The sequence below is a fragment of the Alternaria metachromatica genome, assembly GCF_023757995.1.
Source record: "Alternaria metachromatica strain BMP 0045 chromosome Unknown scaffold_22, whole genome shotgun sequence".
Classification (NCBI taxonomy): Eukaryota; Fungi; Ascomycota; class Dothideomycetes; order Pleosporales; family Pleosporaceae; genus Alternaria; species Alternaria metachromatica.
This window is the reverse complement of record NW_026055513.1, coordinates 185715-212165: the sequence shown is the minus strand read 5'-3', so window position 1 is coordinate 212165 and position 26451 is coordinate 185715. Positions and strand designations below refer to the sequence as shown.

The following is a 26451-nucleotide window of genomic DNA, read 5'->3' as shown; positions in this document are numbered from 1 at the left end:
TCATCCCTTGAAGCTCACAAAAGCATCCAATTAAAGACGTTCACTGATGGTGTCGCTCGGGGACCACTTCCTCGGCCTTTGTGCGGGCCGGAAGACATCGCCTAGCCACGGATCGCATGGCAGCAATAAGAGACGAAACACGGCAAGCCTAATTACGCCTGGCCACGCCACCAAAACTTCTTGCAGAGGTCAAAATTATACCGATCATATCAGAAGGAGCATACAAAAGACAGCTGCACCACCTATAGGCACAAGCGTTCTGATTCATCCATTGACTCCTACGCTAATGTAAAGTATATGCTTCATAAAATCAAAAATTTGCGGATGACCTTTGGAATTCGAGGTCACATGGTCGCTAGATGTATGCGCAGTCCCGTCCCTCTGAGAGTCTCTACCACACTTCCTATCTTCAGCATGAACTGCGCAGCTTCGTAGGAGAAGCGCTCGTAATCACCATCTCCCAGAGACCCTTGCGCTAAATCGACTTCGATTACAACCTCAGTTCGAGCGGTCTTGATGACAGTGAGGCCCTCAATGGTTTTGCAATACCGCCGCTCTTCAAACAGCCGCTTCTCCGGCAACAGAAACGCAAAGTCAAGCGGTCGAATCTGTATGTGCAAGCGTCTCGCGTAATGCGCTGGAACCATTCCCAGCCCGAAACCATCCGTTTCAAGAAACGGGTTGAGCAGAAAGAGATCGTGATGGGCAAACTTGAATGTACGTGTCCAGTAGTAGCATTCGAGCAATTCTCTAGCAACCTCACTACCCAGACCTCCTGCGCTCATGTAGGCTGCGGTGGGGTCTTCGATCCACTGGTAGGAATGCTGGCCGCAGGCCTGTCGGATGAGGTGCGCGAAGCGTCGGCCATTTCCGGTTGCTGTGCGCCGGACGATGACTTCATTGTCATAGGATCCCTGGACGCAAAACGTATACACCCGGTTGCGGAGCTCACGTGGTAGACGTGTATAGATGTCTGAAGCCAACTCTTCGACTCGAGGTGTGCGAGGTTTTTGGCTGTCGTTTCTGGCAAATTAGTCCTGACCGGGTCGTAGTCGCATTCGTCACTCACTGCTTCTTAAGTTGCTCCACAAGGACTTCGCTGTTCCATCCAAAATTCTGCTGTCGCATCATCTCAAACCCGTATGAGACGTCGTCGAATCTGTCCATAACCATCATGTTTCTCTTTGTGATCGACAGCGCTATCGGAAAGTATGTTTTGATGGCATGCTAGTTCCCAGGATATATACTCCAAAGCAGCGGTGTCTCGCTCAAAACTCGAACCCACTTCGCAAATGCACACAGGTAACCACGTGAGTGCTAACTGGCAACGATGCTTTTCGCGAGTGCTTTCGCGGTACATCCTACACTAGTCTGGCCGCCACGCGAAGTAATCCGGATTAGGAAAGCATTGCGCATGGCACGGATCCTGTGGGAAGCGAAAACAGCAGCAATCACTTCAAAGACGCAACGTCTGGCAGCATAAGCCCGAAAGCAACGCCGCAGTCGCCGATATGAAATGACCCGAGTTGAGGCCTAACTGACCGCCTTAAACACCGAGCTCGCCGGACGCATGTAGGTTTCAGCGACATCTTCGCAAGGGCTCCTGCTTTGTGCGAGACCCTCTAACATTAGTTGCACATTGTAAGCATCTGACACACAACCCAGCCCTCTCCATTGGATCACACGCACATCCCTTTGGCCCCTCTTCGCCGCTTTCGCCGAGCTGAAGTGTGCATTGGTGTGAAGGTGATTATGGTCACGTGCTTACGCCCCACTCTTTAGGTACCTATCCATGGACACCGGAAGTCCTTGTGCGTTCCACCCGTTGATGGACCCAACACATTTCCCGGGAAAGAGCTCAATACACCAGATGCGAACCATCCGACGACTTTAGTACACCCACTACGGTTCGGACCGCGGATTGGCAGAACCCCCGCATGCGGCACAGCAAGCTCAACAATAACGGGAAGCACGATGATGGCACACAATTACAGTTGATCGAGGACCCCAATTCTGTCGAGGTTAGCCGTCGGCGACGTTTGATGGCATCTGACATGCGTTTGCTGTGCCACATCCAAGTAAGACGGCGCTTACATACGCCCTGAATCGCAATCCGCTCACACCGTAAGCCGCACCCTATTTGTCGCCAGTCGATCGCGAAGATAAACGCGACCCCTCTAAACCCATTTCTCATCATATTCGCCATCGATTGGTCAGGAGTAGATGTCCTCACACTGCACGTCACGACTTTTCTCCACCAACGTCCCTCAGAACATCAGAAGTAACCGCGATGAAGATCTGCCACTACAAATGGGGACCGTGCCACGTTCTTACCGGGATTCATCCACACCTTTATCTCGACATCGAACCGGGTATCGTGTCCTCCACACCCACACCCCCTCGGGAACGTCCTCTTCGCTTATAGCACGAATCCTTCTGCAACTCAAATTATCCTGCGGCCCCATCCTAATCCATGACCTCGACTACACGTCTCTGGACGTTCAAGGAGATCATCTCCGCGCCGGAAAAGTACTAGAGCACACCCGGACAGTGAACTCCGCCCTCTACCCCGTGTGACGGTAGTGACACGACTTCTTGGCGATGTTGTTGATAGTGGAGAGGCTGTACAGTCCAACGGGTGCTAGATCGTACACGCTGACTACGCTTACCGCCCCTAGAAATGACGAATCTTCAGCTGCTAGAAGCAAGGCGGGCGAACGCGGCACGCACTAGCTTCATATGTAGTCGAACCACCTCTGTCGTCGCATTATCTCTTGGCACTGACCCAAAGTCAATCGTCAGATCTGGGGTGTCCTCGTCCTCCATATCCCGTTGGCGTACTCGCCCCCCCTCCCGGTGGTAAAATTCACAATAGATCGCGAGACATTAGCTGGCTCGATAGGTCCTCACTTCGCATGCCCCGGTCAGGCAGTCTTGTGGCGCTCGCTTGGATCGAGAGATTTCAGGCTAGTATTGTGCGGACTCAACCGGTAGCCCATCTTCGACGGTCTTCGTTATCACAACAACCTATTGGTAGATGATCAAGGCGCCAACGCGGCCTGGAGGCCATGGAGGTCGGCGAGATACACATATCGTCGACTCAAAGGTCGGCTAGCGACTGTGGCAAGCGCCAGCGCCTAGTGCACCTCTTTCTCCCGCTTCCGTTCACGTATGAGAAGCTCAGAAGATTCACCGGAGTTTCTCAATGATCTCTGAGGCCCCCTATGAAGGCCTGAGAAATTATGTATAATTTCTTATTTCCATTTTCATGATTGGTCATAGCTGCGTGACCAAGGGGGGGATATTTCGACAAAGAAAATGTCCGAACGCAGCGGCAGGATCACGGCGTGATAATCGAACAAAGAAGGAGCAAAACGATCTTCGACAATCTTAACATTTAGGTGTCGAAAAGTCCTTTCTGAATGCCTAATGAGGCATTTCTTCGCGAGAGCACAGAATTTAGGAACGCGAACACTAAGGCTTCACCATTATCGCCCCGTCAGCGGCGTGCTATTGACGGCATACAAGCCGGTTTTGTGCTGCCACAATGCTCGAAGACTCCGAATAGGCCGCATTTCGTTGGCGAGTGGAACTTGTTGGTGGCATACCAAGTCTTCGCGGGTGTGCTGAGGCTGCAGCAGATCTAGCGAAATCACACCCATCTCATGTCTTACTCGCTAGCGGTAGGCTATTTCCACATCGCTAAAGGCAAAAGTAGTGCTCACTGGCCGGTGAAGACCTTTCCAGCCCGTAAATCACAAGGTTGTTCAGCTAGGCCATGGTAGACCAAGTCTTCGTATGGATGTATTGAGCACTCCGGGCTACGGGTGAGTCAAGAGTGGCGGAGTCTGGACTACACATCGCGAATGGGTGTAGGTGCGAAGAGCGCATCTGCTATTTGGTGACGGGACGGGTGTAAGGGGGGTAGAGAGTGATAAGCTTACGCCCTCCGTGTCGCAGTCGGTTTTGATCGAAAGGGGAGATGTCTTCAGTGAACGGTATGTCACGCAGTAGCAAAACCAATGCTATATACATCATTGGCCTGGGCCATGAGTACCCACCCCATTCGGTAAGACAGGAGCAATTTGAAGACGTCTTGGAGCGCTTGTGCCCTGACGAGATAACTTCACCAGCGTCAGTCATCCAGTGTCTTTCATGGAAGATTCTGGTCCAATGCTAATAGCCTCACCAGTATCCAGAAGCTCATCCAGTTCAACAAGAAAACCAAGATCCTCTCCCGCCCAACTACCCTCGACTATGCAGGATGGACGAAAGACAACGCTGCGCCATCGGATGCCGACTCCATCTCCCGCATATTCCGGACAGAAGGTGTAAAGCTTGCTACCTCTGCGTGCAAAGAGGCTATGCGAGAAGCTTGCCTTGAGCCCAGCGATATAACGCACACGGTAGCAGTGACTTGCACTGATCAGAGCAACCCCGGCTATGACCTCTTTGTATGCCAGGAGCTTGGACTTGGTCCAAACGTGCAACGAGTGCTACTTCATGGCGTGGGGTGTGCAGGTGGTCTATCGGCGCTTCGGGCAGCTGCTAGCATCGCCGCTGCCGCATCACAAAGAGGACGACCCGCCCGCGTCTTGGTGATGGCGTGTGAGCTATGCAGTCTCTCTATTCAGGCAGAGGTTCAAGCGTCCTGTGAAGACGACAAGCTACACGTAGCCCCAGCGCTATTCTCCGACGGCGCAGCGGCGCTAGCAGTATGCAACGGTCTTGCGCTGGAAGACAAGCAAAAGCCAGTGTTCGAGCTGGAAGATTGGGACAGTGTAGTTGTGCCGGGTACTTCGAGCTACATCTCGTACGATATCGAGAAGCATGGTATGTTCATGTAACGTCCAGTGTTGTGTTTCTGTTGCTTTGAGTTGATGTTAATATATTAGCAGGCATGATAGCTACTATCAGCAAACACGTTCCAGGCACAGCCATCGACGCCATCTTGCCCCTGTTCGATCGACTGCGTACCACCCTCAATACTACTCATGCCGCTGCATCGGAGACTCGCAGTCCTGCTTCGAACTTCGATTGGGCTATCCATCCTGGCGGTGCAACCATTCTGCAGGGGGCCAAGCAAGCTCTGCAACTCAACGACGACCACATCCGAGCCTCACTCGACGTGTACCATAACTATGGGAACTCATCCAGCCCGACTGTGCTCATCGTGTTGGACAAACTTCGCCGAATGGGAGAAGGCAGAGAGAACATTGTTGCGACCAGCTTTGGACCGGGGGTTTTGGTTGAAATGTGCTTGATGAGACGATGCCGTCAAGACACTACAGTACCATCATCTTCATCTAGCGTACATACGAAGATGTATACTGTATGGCTTTCTCTACACTCACGGTTGTCAAAGAGGTGGACCCAGATACAGCCACGGGCCACGAAAGGTATCAAGAGAAGGACGAGCGGGTATGCCTCGATTGTACATTAGTAAATATCTCCGAATTGAATGCATGCGTACATAGAGAACGGTCTCGTGAAGGCTGCGTCGCGGTGGGTGCTGTTCGAGTGCACAGGTAGCGATTGGCTCTCCGCGAAAGTGGGTCTGATGACGTCAACGCGTCTGGATCTCGAAGGGACGCGACTTGCTGTGACCACGTTCCTTCTCAAATCTGGGACACAACGCAACACGCATGGCCCGCACACGCTCGAATCAGCGGCATTGCGAGCAAGCTGAAGCAGTTCCACCAGTTCTGAGTGATGACGATGTCAAAGAACCCGATGATCAGCTGGCGACACCATCATCTGCATCCTTCCAAGGCCGACTGAAGAAGTTCCAATACACCGAAACGCAGACGGAGCAACGTACCGGACCACCATCCGGATCGCCGACAGAACCTCGAAAGCGCACTAGGACTTTCGTGACGGCGGCCGCAGAGATCGCACCGGGACCTTCCCCACGACCGAAGAAGAAGAGGAAACCCAGCAAATATGCTGACCCATCCAAATACGCGCATCTATCGCCGCTGGTCGACATACTAGAGCCTAATCTGATCTGTGTCTTCGTTGGCACGAATCCAGGTGTTCAGACGGCCGCTGCAGGGCATGCTTATGCCCATCCCTCGAACCTATTCTGGAAGCTGCTCCACTCATCTGGACTTACCGACCGTCGATTGAAGCCTGAGGAAGACCGGAGTCTCCCTGCTCTTTATTGCATGGGTAATACCAACATTGTCGAGAGACCCTCCAAAGACGCTGCCGAGCTCTCGAAAGAGGAGACTGCGGCCGGTACAGCACAGCTGGATGCCAAGTTCCTCAAATACAAGCCAGAGGCTGTGTGCATAGTAGGCAAGGGTATATGGGAAGCCATCTGGCGGTATCGCTATGGCAAGAGCATGGGCAAGAAAGATTTCAAGTATGGGTGGCAGGATGAGGAGCACAACATGGGCAAAAGCGAGGATGGCCAGGAAGAGCAGGATGCCGATGGCAATGTATGGAATGGGTCCAGGGTTTTTGTTACTACGAGTACGAGCGGTCTAGCGGCAAGTCTGAAGCCGGCCGAGAAAGAGGCTATCTGGAAACCCTTCGGCGAATGGGTGCAGAAGCGAAGAGCCGAACGGGGCTTTGTGCCTCGGCCAGCGGAAGTATAGAAATCCGGTGACGACGTATCGTAACCTCAAGGGTTGTCAATCACGGCAGTCGTCGCTACTCTCGCGAAGGAGTCGATAACGCAACGTATTCACTGTTCGAACGAGCGAAAGATCATCCATGAGCGCCCCCTTGGAGTTCCACACTACTACTTCTACGAGCCGTTCTTCTGCTTTGTCTACCAAGTCACGCGTCGTCTAGCAGTACGAAACGACGAGCTGTCATACGGATCGACCCGTTTGTTTGGTACTGACAATCCTGGGATCCCATTGCTTGTATCGAGATTGCGCCTCACCTGCGCCACAAGAAGTCGCTATGTTGGTTAGTCGACTGCCCTCAAAGTCCTTTTACCGCCAAGCCGGCTCCCAACCAGAGTGACAAACATCGCTTTTCGGACCGCAGACTCTCCACTTGGTCGCCGACGGCGTACATGCTGACTTGGCGCCGGACGCATCCGCGCCGCCCAAGGTCTTCGGCATCAATACCACAGTAGTTTTCGGACCTCTTGGCGATGCCTCCGTCTTCGTGTCAGGCTTCACAAGTAGAATCGTGGCAGGAATGTGTTAGGCATGATATCGTCAGAGCACCAGCTTCGTCGCTGCTGTCATGCCAAGGGGACGAACGACTGAGCCACTTGACTAGCCCGTCTAATATTGCCTGTTGAAAAGTGGCGCCACAGCTAAGCTACATTGGTCACTAGCGTCCGGAACAGACGGCAAGCTCGCATATGCAACCCAACAGCACCTCACATGTGCCATTCACGAAAAGGTCATTTCAGCTCGCACTTTTCCCGGATCAGTGGTAAGAAGTATCGAAAATCTATACATACGATGTTAGTTCACTATGTCTCGCATTCTGAACAGATATGCTTGCAACACGGCACCACGTAGCAAAGCAGCGTAAATCGTACTGTTCGCACACAGAACGAAACGCTGTCAAGTCATGCGCCTTACATACCAAGACTTTGCATACGCGTATGACAAGGGTCGTGCGTCCATCGTCACAGCAGTGGCTTGCCTGGTCCCACTCATGCCTCAGCAAGCCCGAGCAAATGCCACAGCTACGCGCCCTGACTGCCACACTTGTGGCGCCGAGCAAAGCTCACCCGCAGCCGTCCAAAAGTACGGAACGTATACCGGCATGGACGCGGTGAATTGCGATGAGCATGTTGGGTCGTGCATAGCCTCTCGCACCCTTTACCTCGCAGATCCGGTGTTGCCGTTTGCCGAAAGCAATAGCCAGGCGCGTCAAGAGGTGCAATCTTAAAAGGCACGGGTTGGTCCCCCTAAAAGTTCCACTTTGCTGTGCCACACATATCGTCTGCCACACTCCTCTGCCACAGTACACCCTCAACACCAGCCTCTCTTCACTTGCCACACCACGAGCTAGACGCTTCACCAGCCACGAGCCCGCATCTCTATTCCAACGTCAGGTCTACAATACCAAATTATTAAATATGAGCTACCCTGCTCCCCAACAACCTGGCTACTATGGCCCTCCGCAGCCGGGCTATGGGCCACCGCCTCAGCAACCGGTAAGTCTAATCTACTATCACAACGTGCAATGGCAAGTTTGCGGTGATTTGGGGTGTGGCTGACGCTGTTCGTGAATTAGATGTACTATCAGCAAGGACCACCGCCGCCACAAGAGGAGCCCAAGAAGGAGAGAGGATGCCTGACTGCTTGGTAAGTCTTTTCTTCCTTTTCGCAACACTGGCTGGGTGTTGCATAGTTACGGAACATGGACAGAGCTAATGCGACGACTAGTCTTGCGACCTTGTGCTGCTGCTGGCTCTGCGGTGAGACATGCGAATGCTGCCTCGATTGCCTGGACTGCTGCGACTGCTGCTAGCCACGCTCGCTACAACATGCGATACGGTGACGACGATGGATTAGAGGGAAAGGGATGAATACACGCTCACCACGTTCTCTGGTTGTAAGGGCGCGGATATCCATGGGTTTTCGATGGGGGCACAACAGTGGAGAGGTATGGAATAATAGCCCTCGGCTCGTCACTGCAGTGACGATGGAGTTAAGTGGTATTGCCTTAGTTTGTACAAATCTGAAACCGTTTTCCTTTGAATCCGAGTGAGAGAATCACAAGTTGGCTGATCCTTCCTTCTTTGCACTATGCTAACAATACTCGTGGCTCATAAGTCTTAGAAAATACCTGACGTTACACTCGTGATCCCTCTTTACCCCACGCACCGATCGATCGATCGACCGACGACCGAAAGTCCTGCGTTTAGTCGTCGTAGTTCTCTTCGAGTTCCTCCTGATACTCCTCCTGCGCCTCGATGAGCTCCTCGCGCTTCTCCTCCATGGACTCACGGTCACTACTTGAGATGGAGTCACCGTCGGCGTCATGGGTGGGAACGGGAGGGGGCTCCTCAAAGGCCGGGTGGTTGTCATAGTCATTAGGGTCTGCTGGGGGAGGAGCGCCATAGGCGGGATCAGCCCCGTAACCAGGGTCAGCACCGTAGCCACCTGCAGCAGCTGCGGGAGCCGCTGCTGGAGGTGCATACGACTGCTGCTTCTCGTCGTCGCTGCTGTCGTCGGCTGGCATGTGTTAGTCGCGCTGTCGCATGTCATATACACGAAAGCAATATACCGAGTTGATGGCCAATGAAGGCACCGGCTGCGATACCTCCAACACCAGCGGCAGCGAGCATGGCACCAGAATGGCCCTTCTTCTTCTCAGCCTCGTTAGTGGCAGCTCCAGACTGCGTGTAGTCGTGTCCCTGGTGGCCGTGGGTGTTGCCGAATAGGCCGCGCTCATCATGACCGGCTGGCGGCATGTAGGGTGCGCCTGCTGCAGGTGGTGCATATGGGCCAGGTGGCATATGCGAAGGAGGGTCCCATTGCGTGCGGCCAGTTGCTTGCTCAATGTAGAACCATCGCTGGCTGTTCTGATCCCATTGCTGAGTCCAGCCCGGTGGCATCGGCGGAGGCGCTCCATACGGCGCTGGTGGACCTGTGGGTGTAGGAGCGCCGCCGTATGGTTGCTGTTGTGGATAGCCCTGCGGTGAGTAGCCTTGACCTTGAGGCGGATATCCTTGGGGTGGATATCCTTGACCTTGAGGAGGACCCTGAGGCGGGTATCCATGACCTTGAGGTGGATAGCCTTGGTCTTGGGGAGGGCCGCCTTGTCCACCTCCATAGTAACTATCAGAAAGCGCGCGATCACCAGGGCCAGCACCACCGGGAGCAGCCTGAGAGTCTATCCAAATAAGTACTTAGTCTCTTTGTTCGTTATACAGTTACTCACCGGCTGGCTTCTTGTCGTCGTCATCCATAAGCTCCTTCATCTTCTTCTTGAGGAAATCCATGGTGGTTTGTTACCTGGCAGTTGTGTATTTGTCTGGTGAGTATCTCTGAGAAAACAGTATGTGGGGTAGCAGGAATCACAGAGCGAAGCAAGTATGGAGCTGATACTATGCGCGGGGCGCGACAGGACTTTAAAGCAAATGGATCTGTGCACAGTCCGTTGCCAGCGGGGCATCTCACAGCAGCCCCGGAGCGCACTGCCCCAGTTGTCTTTGAGCAAATCACTCATGCTGTACATGCTTGGCCAGATGGAGATGGCATGAGGGGAAGCAGCACGGCTTCGAGTGGAGGGGCATGTCGAAGCTGACCACTCTACTGACAGGCGGGCAGGAAAAGTGGGGTGATGAACCGGCCTGATACGTCTGGCGGCTAGCCGGAGCTCCATGGTTTGCAAGAGTTCTATTAGTGAAGCTTGGCGTGGATATATGAGGGCCGCTTTGGTGCGCGTTCAGTGTCGGGTCGTGGAGATGTGCTCATTGACCTCGTGCGACGACCAGTCGAGGACAGTTTTGATTGATCTCGGTGTTACAATTCTTCCTTTCCTGATCTGATCGCAGTACTCAACTTCAATAGTGTAAATTTCTGCTCCAGTACGGAAGCAAGGGATCGTTATTGATGGGCGTGGATGGCACAGCGTGGTGTGGCTGGGATTGGCGACGCATGCGCCATTAATGCCCTGCCACGGTAGCTAAATTTCGAGGCAGTTGCAGCCGAGACGACTTGTGCCCCCATCGTGCCACGATGTCTGCAAACACGAAGTGTCGCATGCTGCATGATGTCACTCGGGGATACGATGACCTCAACCATGTTGCACCGCCGCGCATGTTTTCAAATCGTCGTCGCAAACGCGGGTGGTGGCAGGCGATAACGGCGAGGCTTCTCGATGCCAACGGAATGCTTTGAATGAGAACGAGACAAGTCCGATGACGAAAAAGATGGACTGCACGCGCAGTTACTTCAAACCTTGATGATACCGTTTGCGCAGCTGATATGGCAGAAACAGTGATGGGTAGTATGGGTGCGGCCGCGGTGCCTGGAGATAATGACGGACGGTCACGTGACTATGACTCGAAAACATCAGGTCGGCCCGGGCCCGGACGCGGAACGGTGCGCGCACGTGGGAATCTCACAACAAGCTCATCCATGGTTGGGAGGTGCCGAGAATAAACCGAGAAGTTGTGCAGTGCGATTATCTCGTCTCTCGAGGCAGACGATGAGACAGGTAGCAGGTGGTAAAGAGTAGGGAAGGCTTGGCGGTATTCGCGTAATGTGAACTGGATGGAGGTACCATTGTAAGAAAGGGGCGACCAACACAGATCAGCACACGGCGGAAAGAAGCATCCATTAGTGTGTGCCTGGAAGAGAATTACAGGCTAGAAGAAACCAAGTCCACGATTCCAAAATTTGGGCTTCTCGAAGTTTACCTAGGTAGGTTCAAGGTTGCGACGATGCAGATGGTCATGTGTTGAATGGATGCGGGTCTGAGGCTCGAGTCTAGACCCGTCAGATGCATGACGTGGGGACCAGCACAGTCGCGAAAGCAGCGGTGCACTGACGGGCCACAGCATTCCAGCTGCTGCAGATGGCACAGATGGGCATGTCAGAATGCCATGCACGGCGTCATAGCTGTCCAGGGCGTGTCGAATGTGAAGCTAGACACGAGAGGATGGTGAGAGCGATCTCGATGGCGATGGGCTGGCCAGGGTGTTGCAGGGAGGGCCAAGCACGCGCGCAAGCGAGATCTACAGCTCTGGACGCTCCCGAGGTCCTGTACGCTGGCTGCACCAGAGCGACGGCTGAAAACAAATGTGCAGAGCGAGTGTCTCCATCACGATGATGCCCTGAGGACACGACACCCACCGCATCCCACCGTCATCGCTACCGTCGCCGCGCAGCTGCACACCGACCCGCCCAGCCTCGCCATCGCAGAAGCCGCCCTTGAGCGTCCGTCGTTCCCTGGTGTCATCGACTCGGCCCCTACGCGGTGAGACTGCATGCTAGATCTCGAGACGACGCTCCACCACACCGACCTTTGACGTTGCAGCGTGACGTGCGGCCGCCATCAACGGCTTTCGCCCTGCCTGTCGCCTCGCATCCCAGCATTTCTATGAGGGAGCCGCGGTCCATCTTCACAGGTATTGACACGGCGACGCCTCACGATCACGACACCACGCCCGAGCAGCGCAGGCTGAAGTTTGCCCTGTATCACGAGCCTCCAATTACGTCACCCACAACCCCGGACCCGCCCAGCGCCCTCGACGAAACATCCAATTTGGCCATACTGCAGCCTCCATGGACGCCAAATTCGCCGCTTGACCGTCGCCATTGCACTCCGCCGCCGGCTTCTGCGCACGGCGCTCGCCAGGTCATTGGCATAAAGCGCCCTGCTCCTCCCTCCGACGACGCCCTCGCGCCTACATCGCCGCACCTACGAGCACCCGCCAGCGAGCCGCTGCACAAGCGCCGAAAAGCGCACCCTCGCTCGCGACACTCGCTCGACCACTTCGGCTTCTCCAAGAGCGCCCAGTTCCGTCTCGACGGCCAGCCACCCTCGCCGCTGTTCTTCTCCTCGTCGCGCAATATCCGCCCGCAGCTGCCCGCACGCTTCTCCACCTCCGAGGCCTACAGGATGCTGAGCAAGACACGCGAGGACAGTGGCATCAAGACCGTCACACTCGCACGGGGCACCTTCAGCGGCCTCAGTCCCCCAGGCCCCTCGGGCGCTGCCAGCGGGCGCACTTCTGAGCGCTCAAGCCTGCCCCCCGCAGCATCGCCTGATTCGCGCGACAAGCATGATCCATTGCGCGTACTGGGATCCATCGGCATAGTCGAGCTGCTCGAGCAGGATGAGCGGCCAACATTCATTGTCGACACGGGCGACTTTGCAAACTACATTCCCGAATCGTCCAGCTTGCAGATACTCTTCTCCAACAGTGCCCTCCGACTAGACTCCTCTACCTGGGAGCTGGTAGCTGGCAAGCCTGCGGGCACTCCCTCCGACCACGACACGGCGCACGCAACACAACAATTTCGAGGATGGCTGTTGAGTTCTGCAGTCCAGGGGGATGGTTCCGGGGCGAATCCTTCCCCGGTAGAACACGGGGGCATTGTATGGACTTGCTACACCTTGCGGAAACGGTTGCGCGTCGTTTCTGGTACCGTGTCCGCCCCTGCGATAGTTTTGCCCGCTGTAGACGGCCCCAACGATTTCGCTATACCTTCAACCTCGTCCGCAGGCCTTGAGTCTGGAGCCAACGGGGATGCCTCCGTACCCTCAACGCAACAAGGCGAACCGCAGGATTACTTCGGGAGCACCATCCCTACGATCCCCCAGGGTGAACCGACGCCTCCCATCTCCGCGCCCCAGCCTGAACCAAACTACAAGAAGTTCGCCGACAGAGGCAATAGCATGATTCCTAGGCTATCTCAGATCGACCTATCCGCAGCGGAAGATTCCTCTTCCTTTGGGAACGAGTGCGTATTGCGAGCTCACACTGCAGGCGACGTTGACCCGTTTCATAGAGAAACTAACACCCACCGAAATGAGCACCACGACATGGGTTTCTTCGACTGGACCAGACTAGCGATATCGCCCTCTCTTCCTCGACACATCCAATTTGCCCGCTCAATCGATTGGGCATCTACACCCTTGGGTCCCATCGAATACTGGTCCAACGACCTTCGCGCAATGTGTAATCTCATCATGTGAGTTGACTGTTATGGCGCGGGATACTTGAACTCCGATTCTAATGGCGATCAGGGCGAGTCCCCATCCTGCAGCTATGTACTGGGGAGAAGAGCTTGTGGCTATCTACAACGAAGCTTATATTGGTAAGTACTCGCGTACTGACATTCAGACATCAATTAACATCTCGATCAGGGCTTGCAGGGCAGAAGCATCCTGCGCTCATGGGCCAGAGTTACAAAGTAGCTTGGGCAGAAATTTGGGATGAGGTCAAGGGAGTATTCGCAAACGCCCGTCTCACAGGGCAAGCGACCATGAAGGACGACGACTGCTTGTTTATGAAACGCAGCGGCTTCCTTGAGGAAACATACTTTTCGTGGTCCATCATCCCAATGGTCGGCGAAGACGGCACGGTCATGGGTCTTTACAACCCAGCCTTCGAAAAGACACGGCGGAAGATTGCGGAAAGGCGAATGCTCACTCTCCGCGAAGTCGGCGAACGGACTGCCACCGCTCGGGAAGTAAAGGGTTTCTGGGATCAAGTGCTAATAGCACTCACCGAGAACGAGTTCGATACCCCGGTAGTAATGCTCTACAGCGTAAACGATGAGAATGATAGTGACTCGTCTTCCTTGCAATCTAGCAGCTTGCTTGGCTCGAAACAGTGTTTCCTCGAGGGCTCGCTTGGTGTGCCAGCCGGCCATCAAGCTGCCCCTGACCACATTGATTTGAAAGAAGGGCAAGAAGGATTCGGGCCGGTTTTCCGCGAAGTAATGAAGACCGACAAGCCCGTGGTTGTTAGCATCGGATCAGCCGACCTGCCACATTCCATGATGGACGGACTCGAATGGCGAGGTTTTGGAGATCCCTGCCGCGACGTGGTCATCTGCCCGATCCATCCTACGACTGGTGAAAACATACTTGGCTTCTTAGTCATGGGCATAAATCCGCGAAGGCCTTACGATGACGATTACAACCTTTTCATCCAGCTATTGAGTCGCCAACTCGCGACCTCTCTCGCTTCCGTCGTTTTGTTCGAGGAAGAAATCCGAAGGGGGCAGAGGGCAGCCCGGCTCGCAGCGGAAGACCGTTACAACCTCTCTACACAGCTCGCTGCACGTACACAAGAAGCCAGGGAAAGCGAGACGAGATTTACGCGGATGGCCGAATTGTCTCCTGCAGGTCTCTTCATTGCTGACCACGTTGGGCGCATAACCTACTGCAACGACACGTGGTATGAGATTGCGCGAGTGCCAAGAGAGCCTGAGATGACCGACAGATGGATTGACTATGTCAAAGACGAGGACCAAGACCTCATTCTCGCGCACTGGAAGGAACTGGTAAACAACACCACTCCTATCAACATCGAGTTCCGATTCAAAGCGCCTTGGGAGGACCGCAACCGGAACAAGAGCGAAACATGGGTCTTGTTCCAGGCGTACCCCGAGAAAGATGAGGATGGGCAGCTGAAGAGTGTTTTCGGAAGCATCACGAACATCTCTCCACAGAAGTGGGCCGAAGGTTTCCAAAAGAGGAAAATGGAGGAAGCCGTTGAGCTCAAACGACAGCAGGAGAACTTTATCGACATTACGTCGCACGAGATGAGAAGTATGATACTGCTGTGTACGAAAATGTTTCTTATACTGACTACGATTTAGATCCCCTCTCTGCTATCCTGCAATGTGCCGACGAGATCAGCACCATCCTGGGCGATTTCAGAGCGTCAGGCTCCAATGTCATCGACGAGACTGTTTTGGCCGATTCTATAGATGCGGCGCAAACGATTGCTTTGTGTGCGCAGCATCAGAAGCGCATTGTCGACGATGTCTTGACGCTGTCAAAGCTCGACAGCGCAATGCTAATGGTACGAATACGATTTGATATGCGCGACCTCCTTGCTAACAAGCGTCAGGTAACACCGGTCGACGCTCAACCACTACAAGTCGTACAGCGCGCCCTGAAAATGTTCGAAGGAGAAGTTCAGACTGCTGGAATTCAGATGGAGTTCGTCCTTACCGACTCATTCACCAAATTAGGCGTCGACTGGGTGAAGATTGACCCGTCTCGGGTGCTCCAAGTTCTCATCAATCTCACCACCAACGCGATCAAGTTCACTACCACCGAGGAGACCCGGACCATCAAAGTCGTACTATCAGCATCGAGAGAGCGACCGTCAGCCAGCGATCATCCCACCGTTAGCTACTTCCCCATGCGAGCGAAGAGGACCGACCAAACTTGCGGTCCGGACTGGGGCGATGGTGAAGAGATCTATCTGGAGTTTGCAGTGCGAGACACAGGCCGAGGTCTTACGCCGGAAGAAAAGAAGCTCCTCTTCCAACGTTTTTCCCAAGCGAGCCCTCGAACGCATGTTCAATACGGCGGCTCAGGTCTTGGTCTGTTCATCTCACGCGAATTGACTGAGCTGCAGGGTGGAGAGATTGGCGTTTCTTCCGAAGCAGGCAAAGGCAGTACTTTTGCTTTTTACGTCAAGTGTCGGAGAAGCAGCGAGCCACAAGAAGCTCTCGAAGTTCTTCCAACGCCATCCATGTCCAGGAAAGTTTCAAATGCAAAGGACAAGGGCAAGAGGGAATTGCCTGCGCCGTCCAAGATTGCGACTAAGATAAAAGACTTTGCGACGATACCTGCCAAAGATGGCGATGCGTCAAAACCGAAGCCAAAGAAGAGAGAACTCAAAGTTTTGATCGTAGAGGATAACCTTGGTATGTCATTGACGTTTCCCCTGTAGATATACTCCTAATAACACAATGCAGTAAATCAAAAAGTACTTCAGCGGCAGCTCCATAACCACGGCATCCAAACGACCGTCGCGAACCACGGCGGCGAAGCACTCGAAGCGCTCAAAGCGTCCACCTTTTGGGCCTCGCCCCAGCAATCCCCGCTAGAAGACATATCGGTGGTGCTAATGGACAAAGAAATGCCCGTCATGGACGGTCTACAATGTACCTCTCAAATCCGCTCACTCGAACAGCAAGGCAAGCTCAAGCGACACGTCCCCATCATCGCAGTCACAGCGAATGCACGCAGCGAACAAATCGCAACGTTGCTTGCAGCCGGCATGGACGACGTCGTCAGCAAGCCGTTTAGGATAGGCGAGTTAATCCCCAAAATCGAAGAGCTGGCAAGCAAATTCGGAAACAAGAAGATACCAGACGAAGCTACGCTCGCTGTGCCCGTCGGGCCGAGCGTGAAACCATATGGCGTATGAAAGAGATGGCGTTACGATTTCAGCAGTTTGGAGTCATGGACTGAGTCGTCGTTCTCCGACGCTATGGTTATGGGCGGTGGGCATGCATACCATGATGGCGTTAGGGAGTCGGAATTTGCATGGAAGCGGTATTACTAGCATGTGCTTTGGCATCGGTGTGTCTGTTGTTTTTGTTTACTTCATGCCGTTTTGGGTCCATTGGTAAACATGCATATGGAATATACCCCAGGGGAGGTTAGGCGTTTTGGTCAGTGGATGGTATATACGCATATGCACTAGGATAGTTTGTGCAATGGATAATGAAGACTAGATGTTGGAATGAGTGAGTGAGAGACGTGACCTTGGGAGTGTGAGTGATGGTTCTATCACCTTGACGCCGTCCGAGCGCGCAGATTAATCACATGTCTGTGCAGCTTCACGCCCCTTCCACATCGATAGACTGCGCCGTCTTGGCACACGCTGTTTGCTCTCACCTCATCGGGAGTGCCCGTGCTCTCACTCACCACAGCTTTCTACGACCCATCGCCTGAGCTCTACAAATTCTCTCACAGCTCCTCACTCCGCGCCTCATTATCTTCGTGTGCATTACGAGGCCAGAGCTCCTACTCTTGGGCGCGACTTCTATTCTCGAACGCGACTATCCCCGCCAAACAACGTCATGTCAACACCAAGCAGCGCGAAAAGGCGCCAGCCCGAGCGTTGCGCCAAGTCGCAGGCGGCGAGGCAACACATGAATGCCCAGAAGCCAAAGAACGGAATGCTTGGAGCTACCCCGAATAGCTACTACCTCGCTATGTAAGTGTGGCTCTGCTGTATCTGAGCCTGGCTAACGAAACGACAAGAGCTCAGCGGAACGCGGATAAGTCCGGGTTGTTGCGCCTGCCCCCCGAGATCCGACAAAGAATATGGACCTATGCGGTACACGTACAGCTTGTTATAGTAGGCTACGGCAAGTATCCCGAGGACGCGAGATACTACCCCAAACAGAGCATCCTCCGAGTTTGCAGACAAGTACATGCTGAAACATGTTTGCTGCCCTACTCCGGCAACACTTTCTCGCCAGACGACATGGGCTGTTTTAATGTATGGTTCAAGCGTCGGCTACCCGAACAACTGGCTGCTCTGCGAAGAATCGAGCTCTGGTGTCACGAGTACCCACAATCCCCTCTACGTTTGCTCTCTGGCTTGAAGCATGTCCTTGTGTACTGCATCTGCGATGGGCTGTGTCCTGTTGATCCAACACGCGTTAAAGCCATCAAAGAGAATTTGGCAGGCATCTGGGGGAACTCTGATCTGGAGATCCGAATCGCACACGGATGATACTACGCGGGGACAATCCACCATGTAAGCTTTACTACAAGTAGTAAGCTATTGCACTTACGAAGACCTTGCAGTACATCGCCGAGAGACATAGCTTACCGCTTGTCGTATTCCCGTTTCCAAAGAGAGCATATGTATACCGGACGAGCGAATGCAAACAGACTTCAAAGGCATGGCTGTAGTTATCCGGGAGTCGAAGGTCATCTCAGAGTCAGAATCGATGCTGAAGGTTGCGTGGTCCTTGTGTTGATCTTGCGCGTTTCGGTACCATACTCCAAGCGAACTAGACGGCATGGAATACATAGCGACTTTCTTATTTTGGCCATACTTCTACATCGGGATGCGTGATTGACGCGAGTATGATGTGAGCTTCAGAAGCTGTGCACAGCCCTTTAGCATTACGTCATTGTAGTACCATGGAACGGAGGGATGCGGCCAGAGTATGGGTTCCCTAAATACACGAAACTGTTACCGACCCAAAGTCGCTTCGTTCCCCATCTGCAGCTTCTTATTCCAACTTCTCATACATCAGAGCCTTCAGCGACATCGACGTTCTTCAAAATTTCGCGGTGACAGTTGAGAGGCCCCTGACGGTGCTAGTCGTCAAGCCCGTCAGAACCATACGAAGCGGAAGCACGAAAACAGCCAAGCCCAAAACCGAGACCCACGCTGCCGATATGACGATTCAGAACAAAAGGCTCGGCTATCTGCCACCCATTCGTCGCCTCTATGACGATATGGTAGATGTGACACCATTCGGCAAATACGAAGCCATGTAAGTAGAGCCGATAACGGGTTCAGCACAATACAGCCCTCTCAGTAAAGAACCAAATGCTAAACAATTCAGCACCGAGAAAAACATGCGGGTCTCACCTTTGCTCCTCCTACCTCGAGAGTTGCGCGATTATATCTGGGAATATGTCCTCGGAAGCTACCTCATCTTCAACACTCAACCCGAAAGGCCGCTCGCAATGGCCCATGACTCAGACCAATACATCAAACACCCTCTAACTATCCTGTGCGTCTGTCGTTCGACATATGCGGAAGCGCGCTTCATTCCCTTCGCCATCAACAACTTCTGGTACAGACCTACACACTCGCCGATGCCCAGCGATGTAAACGAGTGGTGGCGTAAGTTGATGCCTGCACAGTTCAACGCCATTCGTATCGTTTCAATGCATCTCGGAAGAGACATTACCGATACTGATATCCTGCAAGTGGAGGCTTTGGCGCCTTTGGTGGGATTGAGGAGGATTGTATTCAATGTCTATGCGGGCTACACGGGGAGTTGGAGAGACATCACTGATGAGAGGTTTCAGCTGATGAAGGATAAACTGGTTAAGAGGCTTGAGAAAGTGCTGTGCGCAGAGAGAGTGACGATCGTCTTCAAGGCATGATAAGGTATGTGGACGTAGTCGCCGCGGTGGAGTACGTTCACCAGGATTGATGAGGCTAAGATGTCATGTAGGCAATAAACTATTCCTTGCCTCTTTTCTTATCACCTTATAGATGAGTAGTGTTCAAACACACCCTGCATGTCCCCGGTGCCCTCCCCGCAAAGATCCCCTCCTCCAGGGTCAATTTTGACGGATTCAACAGTTTCTCCATCCCCGCACTTACCAAGATCGCTAGACTCTGACAGCTACAAAATGGGACGCGCCAGGGCGGCTTCCAGTGCATCCGGGGTCAAAGGGTCTGCTGTTCTCGTATCCATGTGGTCTAGTCAGCTAGCAGTGATCTTGCGGTCTACTTGCTACGACGCCGATAGCCGAGACCGCAGTCAAGTATACGATAGCCAAGACCGTTTGAGCAATCTTTGGCGAACATGCGGGCTTCTGCGACGCAGTTGCATTGTGTCGGTTGCATGTGATGTCGAATACGTAGCTCGGTGCCTCTTCCGTTCAACTTACACCTGCCTCTTTGGCACTTGAAGTGATGCACGTTGCCGTACCCAGGTAGGTGGGTACGATCGGATGACCCCGTACCTGTTCTATGGCACAACTCTTGGAAATCATCACCGCAACAGGCCAAGCTTTGCGTAGTAGAAGGTGCGGGCCGCATATGGCAGCGGCTACGGAAGGCAGTCCGGATCGCTGCCCACCAATAGGACGATCAGACGTATCTTAGCTTGGTGTGGCTGAACTCAATATCTCGCTGTACGAGAATGATTACTTCGATCTTAATACACACCTTCTGTGGCGGGCTAGTTTTGTAGATGTCTGCATGTTGGCTATGATGAACGGCGCAGTGATGTTTCGTGCATTCGCCTAATCGAGCAAGATTGAGGTCTGTAGGTTTCGCAATGCATGCCTTTTGGGAATATGGGGCCTGCTATGCAGTCGATCAGCATTCGAGTAGGTCCATGGAGTATGAAGTGGTGTATCTAGATGACTAGTCTTGAACGTGGTCGAAGTATAAGTAGGCTTCAATCCGCACAATAGCTTCTCATCACCACAACAAGCGACTTTTATCCAAGAAACTTCACTTCCTCCCATCGATCTCCAAACAACCACAAAGATGCACTTCAATTCTATCATTGCCGTCGGCGTCATGCTCTCAGGAGCTGTCGTCTCCGCCGCCGAATGCGGAGGCTACGGACTTTGCGGCGCCGTCCCCGCCTCGAGTCGCAACCAGCTCTACGCTGCTCGTCAACACGTCTGCGGTGACGGACTGTACAAGAACGATGGCTATTACCATGCTCCGGGTGGAGGCAGACTCTCATGGCCTGGAGGCTTTGATCAGCAGAGGTGCTGGGACGCGTTCGAGAACATTCTGAACCAGTGCCGTCCCGAGGGCGCAGGCCTTGGTAACCACTCTGGATCGTACAACTGGTATGGAAAGCTATACACGGTCAGAGGATGTAAGTCAAATATCTATCCTGGTTTGTATTATGTTGGGAAGCTCATTGCTAATGTGTTTCCTGCGATGTAGGCAGCAACAGTCCTTACAAGGAATAAAGGACGACACGCTCCCTCTTACTTCAGTACGCATCTGCTCAAATAGGGATGAACCAATGGATAAATTATCGAGGGGGGCGGGGAATGTATACGATGATTATGTACGCAAGAGGAGTTTTTCATGGAGGATTTTGACGGCAATGAAACCTTACTATCCGACAAATTGTAATGCACGTATAATCAATTTGACTCAGGCTGTAATTTGTGATACTTCTAATCAATTTGAAGTAATTAGACCTGGCTTAGATATTGAGTGGTACGAGCTTACAGTTAGTTGGTACCAGTACACGAGCGTTGTTCATATACGTATCGGCCTATAGTCAGGCAGTCTTAACCGATAGCCAAGATTTAACACCTCACATCTTTCAAAGAATACCAATGGATTACAGAGACATACTTTGCAACTTGCTTCTTTAGCAATTCTGCGGCTCACGACGTACCAGACGTGGCGTTAGTACTTTAGAATATTCGATTTCACTTAGTGTGTGATAGCCGGGAGGTTTACTTTGACGTATGCTTCAAGCTCGTATAGCAGAACCTTGGAACTATAGTCAAAAGCGACTACGTAGTCTCTATAGTGTACAGGTAATGTGCCGCTTTGTATGATCATGGAAAATTGACAGAATACCCTCATTTCCTAGTCCACCATACTCTAAGGACAAAGGATATAAGCCGATCCTCAAATCATCAACGTTGGAGATCCTGTTTTCCGAATTCGGCGCCCAAGGCTTGTTGGCCAGGCGACAAAGTCAACCTCCCGATAGCGGTGCTCATAGACAATCTTCACACCCGCAGATACCACTTCCTTCAGATAGCCTTTCAGAAACGTCTTCACGCCTTCGAACCGACGCTCAGCCTCTGGATGCTCCATGTTTAAGTAGATAGTGACCTCTTGCAGATCAGAGAAGGCTTTCAAGCCATCCAGCCTTCCTGCATCGAAGTTCCCGATCACTGGGTCAAATTTCCCCATTATAATCGTAATAGCGAAGGAGACATAGCGGATGCATTGCAATTGCTGACCCCAAAAAAAGGGTTTGCATATTTCCAGCGAGTTTTTGGTGAAGTACCAGTACTCGTTCGTGGTGAAGGGAAGTAGCGCTGTTTCACTATAGATTTGACGGCAGATTCCCTGGGGACTAAGGAATGGTCGATACTCAAAAGTTGCATTCGCGTGACTGCCGTTCTTGATGTAAATGACAGGCGCGAAGCTGGGTCCAGATCTCATATAGATATGTAGACCACTGTTGACGTAGGAGAAGATCTTGTTACGCACTTCGGCAGGAAGAAGGAGTAGGGGTGAGGAAACGCTGTTTCGGTGGGTACTTGAAGACATCAGTAAGTAGCGAGACTCCCCAATGCAATCGAACTTACGTGGCTATAACATCGGATGTACGTGGCGTAGCATCCAGCATACCGTTGTCGTAGAGACGTAGCTTGCCTCGGTAGATGGCTTCTGCTATCTTGATTTGGTCGACTTCAGGCATGCGCTCCAGCTTCGGTTCCATCATGAGCTTCGTATATATCTTCCGGAATCTTCGGATCTCGCCTTGCTTGGATAGCCGAAATGTGGTTGGGCAGATGCTCGCCATGGTTGATGTATTTACACGAGAGGTGTGACGCTTTGTAGAGCTTTGATAGATATGCGCCATTGCCGTGGGAGGCGGGCTAGGGTGTTATTATAAAGTAGTTGGGAATAACAAGCAGAAGTAGTGTTGGAGGATTCTTCTCTATCTCGTGGTGACGGCCAATACGCTAGTACTGTACCCAGGTGAGAGATTGTCTCTGCCTAGTCAGTGAGTGAGCGGATCTGTATGAGGCTAGCGCAATGGACCCTGGATCTCTCTTTGTCACCTTGTACCCTCTATCTTTCTTCTCATTTCCTATCGATCGATCGACTTGCTCCGACAAAGATGGCGAGACCAAAGCCAAGGACAGCCGACAACATGAATCAGGTACCGAAGCCGAAGAGAAAGATCAGACCGGACTGGGCAATGCTGTCAAAGTTCAAAGTCAACGAGATGTGAGTACCCGGTGCACCTATGAAAGGGAAACACTGAACATCCTGGAGCCTACATTGATACTAGATCTTTCCATCTGCTTGTTCTAGCACAGTGTAGTCTGCAGAGCTAACGAAATCAGATCTGAACGCAACTCTATCGAGTCTCCTCTCCTGCGACTTCCAGCTGAGCTACGAATTCAGATACATGAGTATGAAGGTTCCGGTGCATGCTTCCACGGAGTTGTACTAACGTCTCTTGCTAGATACGCTCTGGGCGGCGAGATTTACGAAATCTCTGATCGCGGTTACGCAGTCGGCAACGTCCCCCGCCTGCGTTTCGTCTGCCGTCAGATCTACAACGAAACCTCGACGCTCCCATTTTCACTCAACACCTTTTCCGCCTTGAATCCGTTTCGCCTATCATTATTCGCAAGGCCGCTATCGTCTTCTCAGCGCGACGCTATCAAGACAATCCGGTTCGAACAGATAGGAACCAATAAGACTTCTTACACGCTGTGGAAGAAAACGTACAGTCGCTCACACTTACACTGGGCCATGCTGAAGGGGTTGCAAACGGTGCTTATTCAAAGGATTTGCCGAACACGACACCTCACTGCAGGGCAGCAAGAAGTGGAGATGCGAGAGCTGAAAAGAGTGATGGGGTCCTGCAGAGCGGATGTCACTGTGCAAGAAAGCGGGTATTACTGTTATCGCATAGAGGATGGGCAGGAATGTGGCCCTCTCTCCGGATGTCGAATGCTAAGCTTGGCGAAAGGTGGCTGAAGTGCGAGTCGTACACATGCTGTTAAATCCTGACGACTAGACAGTTCCTACTGCAATGTACACTCCTGCCTTAAGATAATCTTTGTGGAAGGCAACACGCAATTTGACCAGCCCTGGTGACAGTCGCGCAAACACAAGATCGCGATGTGACATGAATTCGGAGCTGACTCGAGGTGACGACGAAAAGTCAGCGCATCTGAACCGCCTTGCCTGGTCGAGATGCCTCGGTCAGTCGATATTCACATGCGCGTATATATGAAACGTGGAACACTCGTCACATGTGCTAGTGAGGTATATAGCATGAATATTAAATCTTTGTAAAGTCGTAACCAACCAATAAAGAAGAAACGTGTAGAAACCACCTCAACTCCGCCGCGCCCGCCACCACTTGACGAAGTCGCGTCTCAGCGTCGTCTTTAGATGCTCGTTGAAGCCATAGGTGATGGCGTTCGCAAACCCAATGTACTGCGTTGAGCATTGCAGAATACTCAACGCATAGCTGGGATGGCCCGCAGCTTCTACCAAGCGGTTGAGAATACCAGGTAACCAGAGGATGATATACAAAATGGGGTATGCGTTGAGGAGCAACATCCTCTTGATTTCTCGCTCGACCTTCTTTGTGCTGGTGGCGCCCTGCTGATTACTTCCCGATTCGTGGGGTGCGCCCGACTCGTAAGCCCCGGACATTGGCGCGGGATGGTTGCTGATCATGCCGATGCTGCGCTTCTTATCTGAAGGCGCAGTCATTTCTGAGGGGAAGGCTGGTAACCATTAGCATTGGCACGTTGTAGATAGCCGAGATGCTCGTGCGCATCTGCATGGGGAAGGACATACCTGATGCGGACTGGAAGTAAGGGCTTTTGGGTGACATGGGAGGGGACAGTGTGGTGGCGCTTTTGCGGCTGTTTGTCTCTAGGTCGCTGGCTGTGAAGATAATGTCCTCTTTTCCGAGGTTGGTGTCGCTCATGCCATCGGAGTGTTTTACTTCGTAGGCGTACTCCACGTTGATCTCATGCAGCTCCGTCTGCGATTCGCTCCTCAGCTCGTGGGCGTCGTCTCGGCGGAATTCGCGGCGCTTGGCAGCGCTGGCTTGATTGTATGACCCTCCTTGGCTCATGGAGTGCAGTTGCGAAAAGTGCCGACGCATGTAGATCCAGATGTAGATGTAGATTCCAATGGTTCCGAAGATAATGCTGAACCTCCAGCCATGGCCCAGGGCATAGCGCAGGTCAGTTCGCGTGCCCGATATCCAGCACCAGTTTCCGCTGACTGGGCTCAACTCGTTCAGTCCTGCAGCTGTACTCGCTGTTCATTCAGGTCAGCCTTGCGTTGATGGATGTGCATCTATGAACTTACCTGTGATGGTAGGAATGACCCAGACGGAGCCGCAAATAAGTATCTTGCTCATGAGCGAGGCATTGGGCATGTACGTTTTACGGGTAATCGTAGTAAGCGTTATTATGGCGATGGCCAGGATAGAGAAGTCAGCGGCCTGAACAGACCACTGACCTACCCAGCCATTGAGATTACATGCCGCACCCGGTGCGATGGAACCTTCATTGGCAATTGCATAGATCCCGGATATCGAATTGTTCAGCGAATTGATGAATTCTGGTATGCGTGGTCAGTCTGGAGATCTCATCTGGTCATCAAGAGCTCTTACCAGCCAAAGCAAGGTTCAGTACAAGTGCGTGACGGAAAGACCGTTGCGAATCAGCGTACACAACGTACGATACGAGAACGCATCCTGTGGCAACGAAAGACAGCAGACTGCCCACAAGCGTCGGGATAGCAATGGTGAGATTGAAAGGCATGCTGAGCGGTTGCTGGGATGCAAGGCTGACCAGCGGGACGGCGCGACTATATGTCTGGGTTTCACGATGAGGCCGGCGAACGTACTTGGCTTGAGGTAACTATAGCACATAAAGCTATAGTACATAGGAGACGTACCACGCGCCAGGAACGCTCCAAACCCTAGGCCGATTCCTGCAGCCCAAGCATTGCTGCTAATCGACACACGGGCGCGTGACTACGGTTGATCTCTTTAGCCAGGTATTCAAAGGGCTGTTCTGAGCTAGGAATTGGTGCCTGTAGCAGTTGTGGTTCAAGGTTTATGGCTGGGGCATGGTCTGAGTCCCGCCTCCCGCGATTTTGGCCTGCGACTCCAGGACGAGTCGCTTGTAGGCGTTTTCAGCTCCGAAAAGCTCTAGAATATACAAGTGCCTGGCTACCGCAAGCGTCTGCAGGTGGTGTACCAAGCTTCCAGAAGCCATGACCGATCGTGTGCATAGGTGCCATGCATCGCGGCCTTGCGTGCCCGTTAGCATTTCCGGAATGCTGTCCTCTGAATGGTGATTTACGATGGCAAAGAATTGTAAGCCTTGCGCTCGGCCTGCGAGTGGACGATCGCGAGGTTAGGACCGATAGTGCGCGGTCGATGACAGCATGAGCTGGGGTTTAGGTTTGCGCAAGCTCGCTACTCTTGCCGAGGTGAAGACTGACCAGTCACCATTGGCTTGGTACCGTACCCAGCACGTCAACTGCCTTTGTGCCAT

General features: G+C 52.8%; 8 protein-coding genes across 8 annotated transcripts; 4 read left to right on the top strand and 4 right to left on the bottom strand.

The window, feature by feature from the left end:
* Window positions 1-344: 344 nt before the first annotated feature.
* J4E83_008111 (uncharacterized protein) lies at window positions 345-1176 on the bottom strand (the record flags this gene model as incomplete). The annotated part of the gene is made up of 2 exons (XM_049335008.1): window positions 345-1023; window positions 1070-1176. The coding sequence occupies 2 exons, from the start codon at window positions 1174-1176 to the stop codon at window positions 345-347; spliced, it is 786 nt and encodes a 261-aa protein (XP_049185852.1).
* Window positions 1177-4022: 2846 nt separating this feature from the next.
* Window positions 4023-4847, top strand: J4E83_008110 (uncharacterized protein; the record flags this gene model as incomplete). Its single annotated transcript, XM_049335007.1, has 2 exons — window positions 4023-4069; window positions 4193-4847. 2 exons carry the CDS (start codon window positions 4023-4025, stop codon window positions 4845-4847), a joined length of 702 nt encoding a protein of 233 aa, XP_049185851.1.
* Window positions 4848-5645: 798 nt separating this feature from the next.
* Window positions 5646-6602, top strand: J4E83_008109 (uncharacterized protein; the record flags this gene model as incomplete). Its single annotated transcript, XM_049335006.1, has 1 exon — window positions 5646-6602. One exon carries the CDS (start codon window positions 5646-5648, stop codon window positions 6600-6602), a length of 957 nt encoding a protein of 318 aa, XP_049185850.1.
* A 2242-nt stretch (window positions 6603-8844) lies between these two features.
* J4E83_008108 (uncharacterized protein) lies at window positions 8845-9928 on the bottom strand (the record flags this gene model as incomplete). The annotated part of the gene is made up of 3 exons (XM_049335005.1): window positions 8845-9158; window positions 9211-9819; window positions 9868-9928. The coding sequence occupies 3 exons, from the start codon at window positions 9926-9928 to the stop codon at window positions 8845-8847; spliced, it is 984 nt and encodes a 327-aa protein (XP_049185849.1).
* Window positions 9929-12033: 2105 nt separating this feature from the next.
* Window positions 12034-16837, top strand: J4E83_008107 (uncharacterized protein; the record flags this gene model as incomplete). Its single annotated transcript, XM_049335004.1, has 6 exons — window positions 12034-13631; window positions 13687-13757; window positions 13807-15219; window positions 15270-15475; window positions 15524-16331; window positions 16383-16837. The coding sequence occupies 6 exons, from the start codon at window positions 12034-12036 to the stop codon at window positions 16835-16837; spliced, it is 4551 nt and encodes a 1516-aa protein (XP_049185848.1).
* Window positions 16838-20674: 3837 nt separating this feature from the next.
* On the top strand, window positions 20675-21114 carry J4E83_008106 (uncharacterized protein; the record flags this gene model as incomplete). Its single annotated transcript, XM_049335003.1, has 2 exons — window positions 20675-21017; window positions 21089-21114. 2 exons carry the CDS (start codon window positions 20675-20677, stop codon window positions 21112-21114), a joined length of 369 nt encoding a protein of 122 aa, XP_049185847.1.
* Window positions 21115-21793: 679 nt separating this feature from the next.
* Window positions 21794-22703, bottom strand: J4E83_008105 (uncharacterized protein; the record flags this gene model as incomplete). Its single annotated transcript, XM_049335002.1, has 2 exons — window positions 21794-22436; window positions 22486-22703. The coding sequence occupies 2 exons, from the start codon at window positions 22701-22703 to the stop codon at window positions 21794-21796; spliced, it is 861 nt and encodes a 286-aa protein (XP_049185846.1).
* A 1556-nt stretch (window positions 22704-24259) lies between these two features.
* J4E83_008104 (uncharacterized protein) lies at window positions 24260-25710 on the bottom strand (the record flags this gene model as incomplete). The annotated part of the gene is made up of 4 exons (XM_049335001.1): window positions 24260-24657; window positions 24731-25201; window positions 25253-25507; window positions 25560-25710. The coding sequence occupies 4 exons, from the start codon at window positions 25708-25710 to the stop codon at window positions 24260-24262; spliced, it is 1275 nt and encodes a 424-aa protein (XP_049185845.1).
* Window positions 25711-26451: the final 741 nt, after the last annotated feature.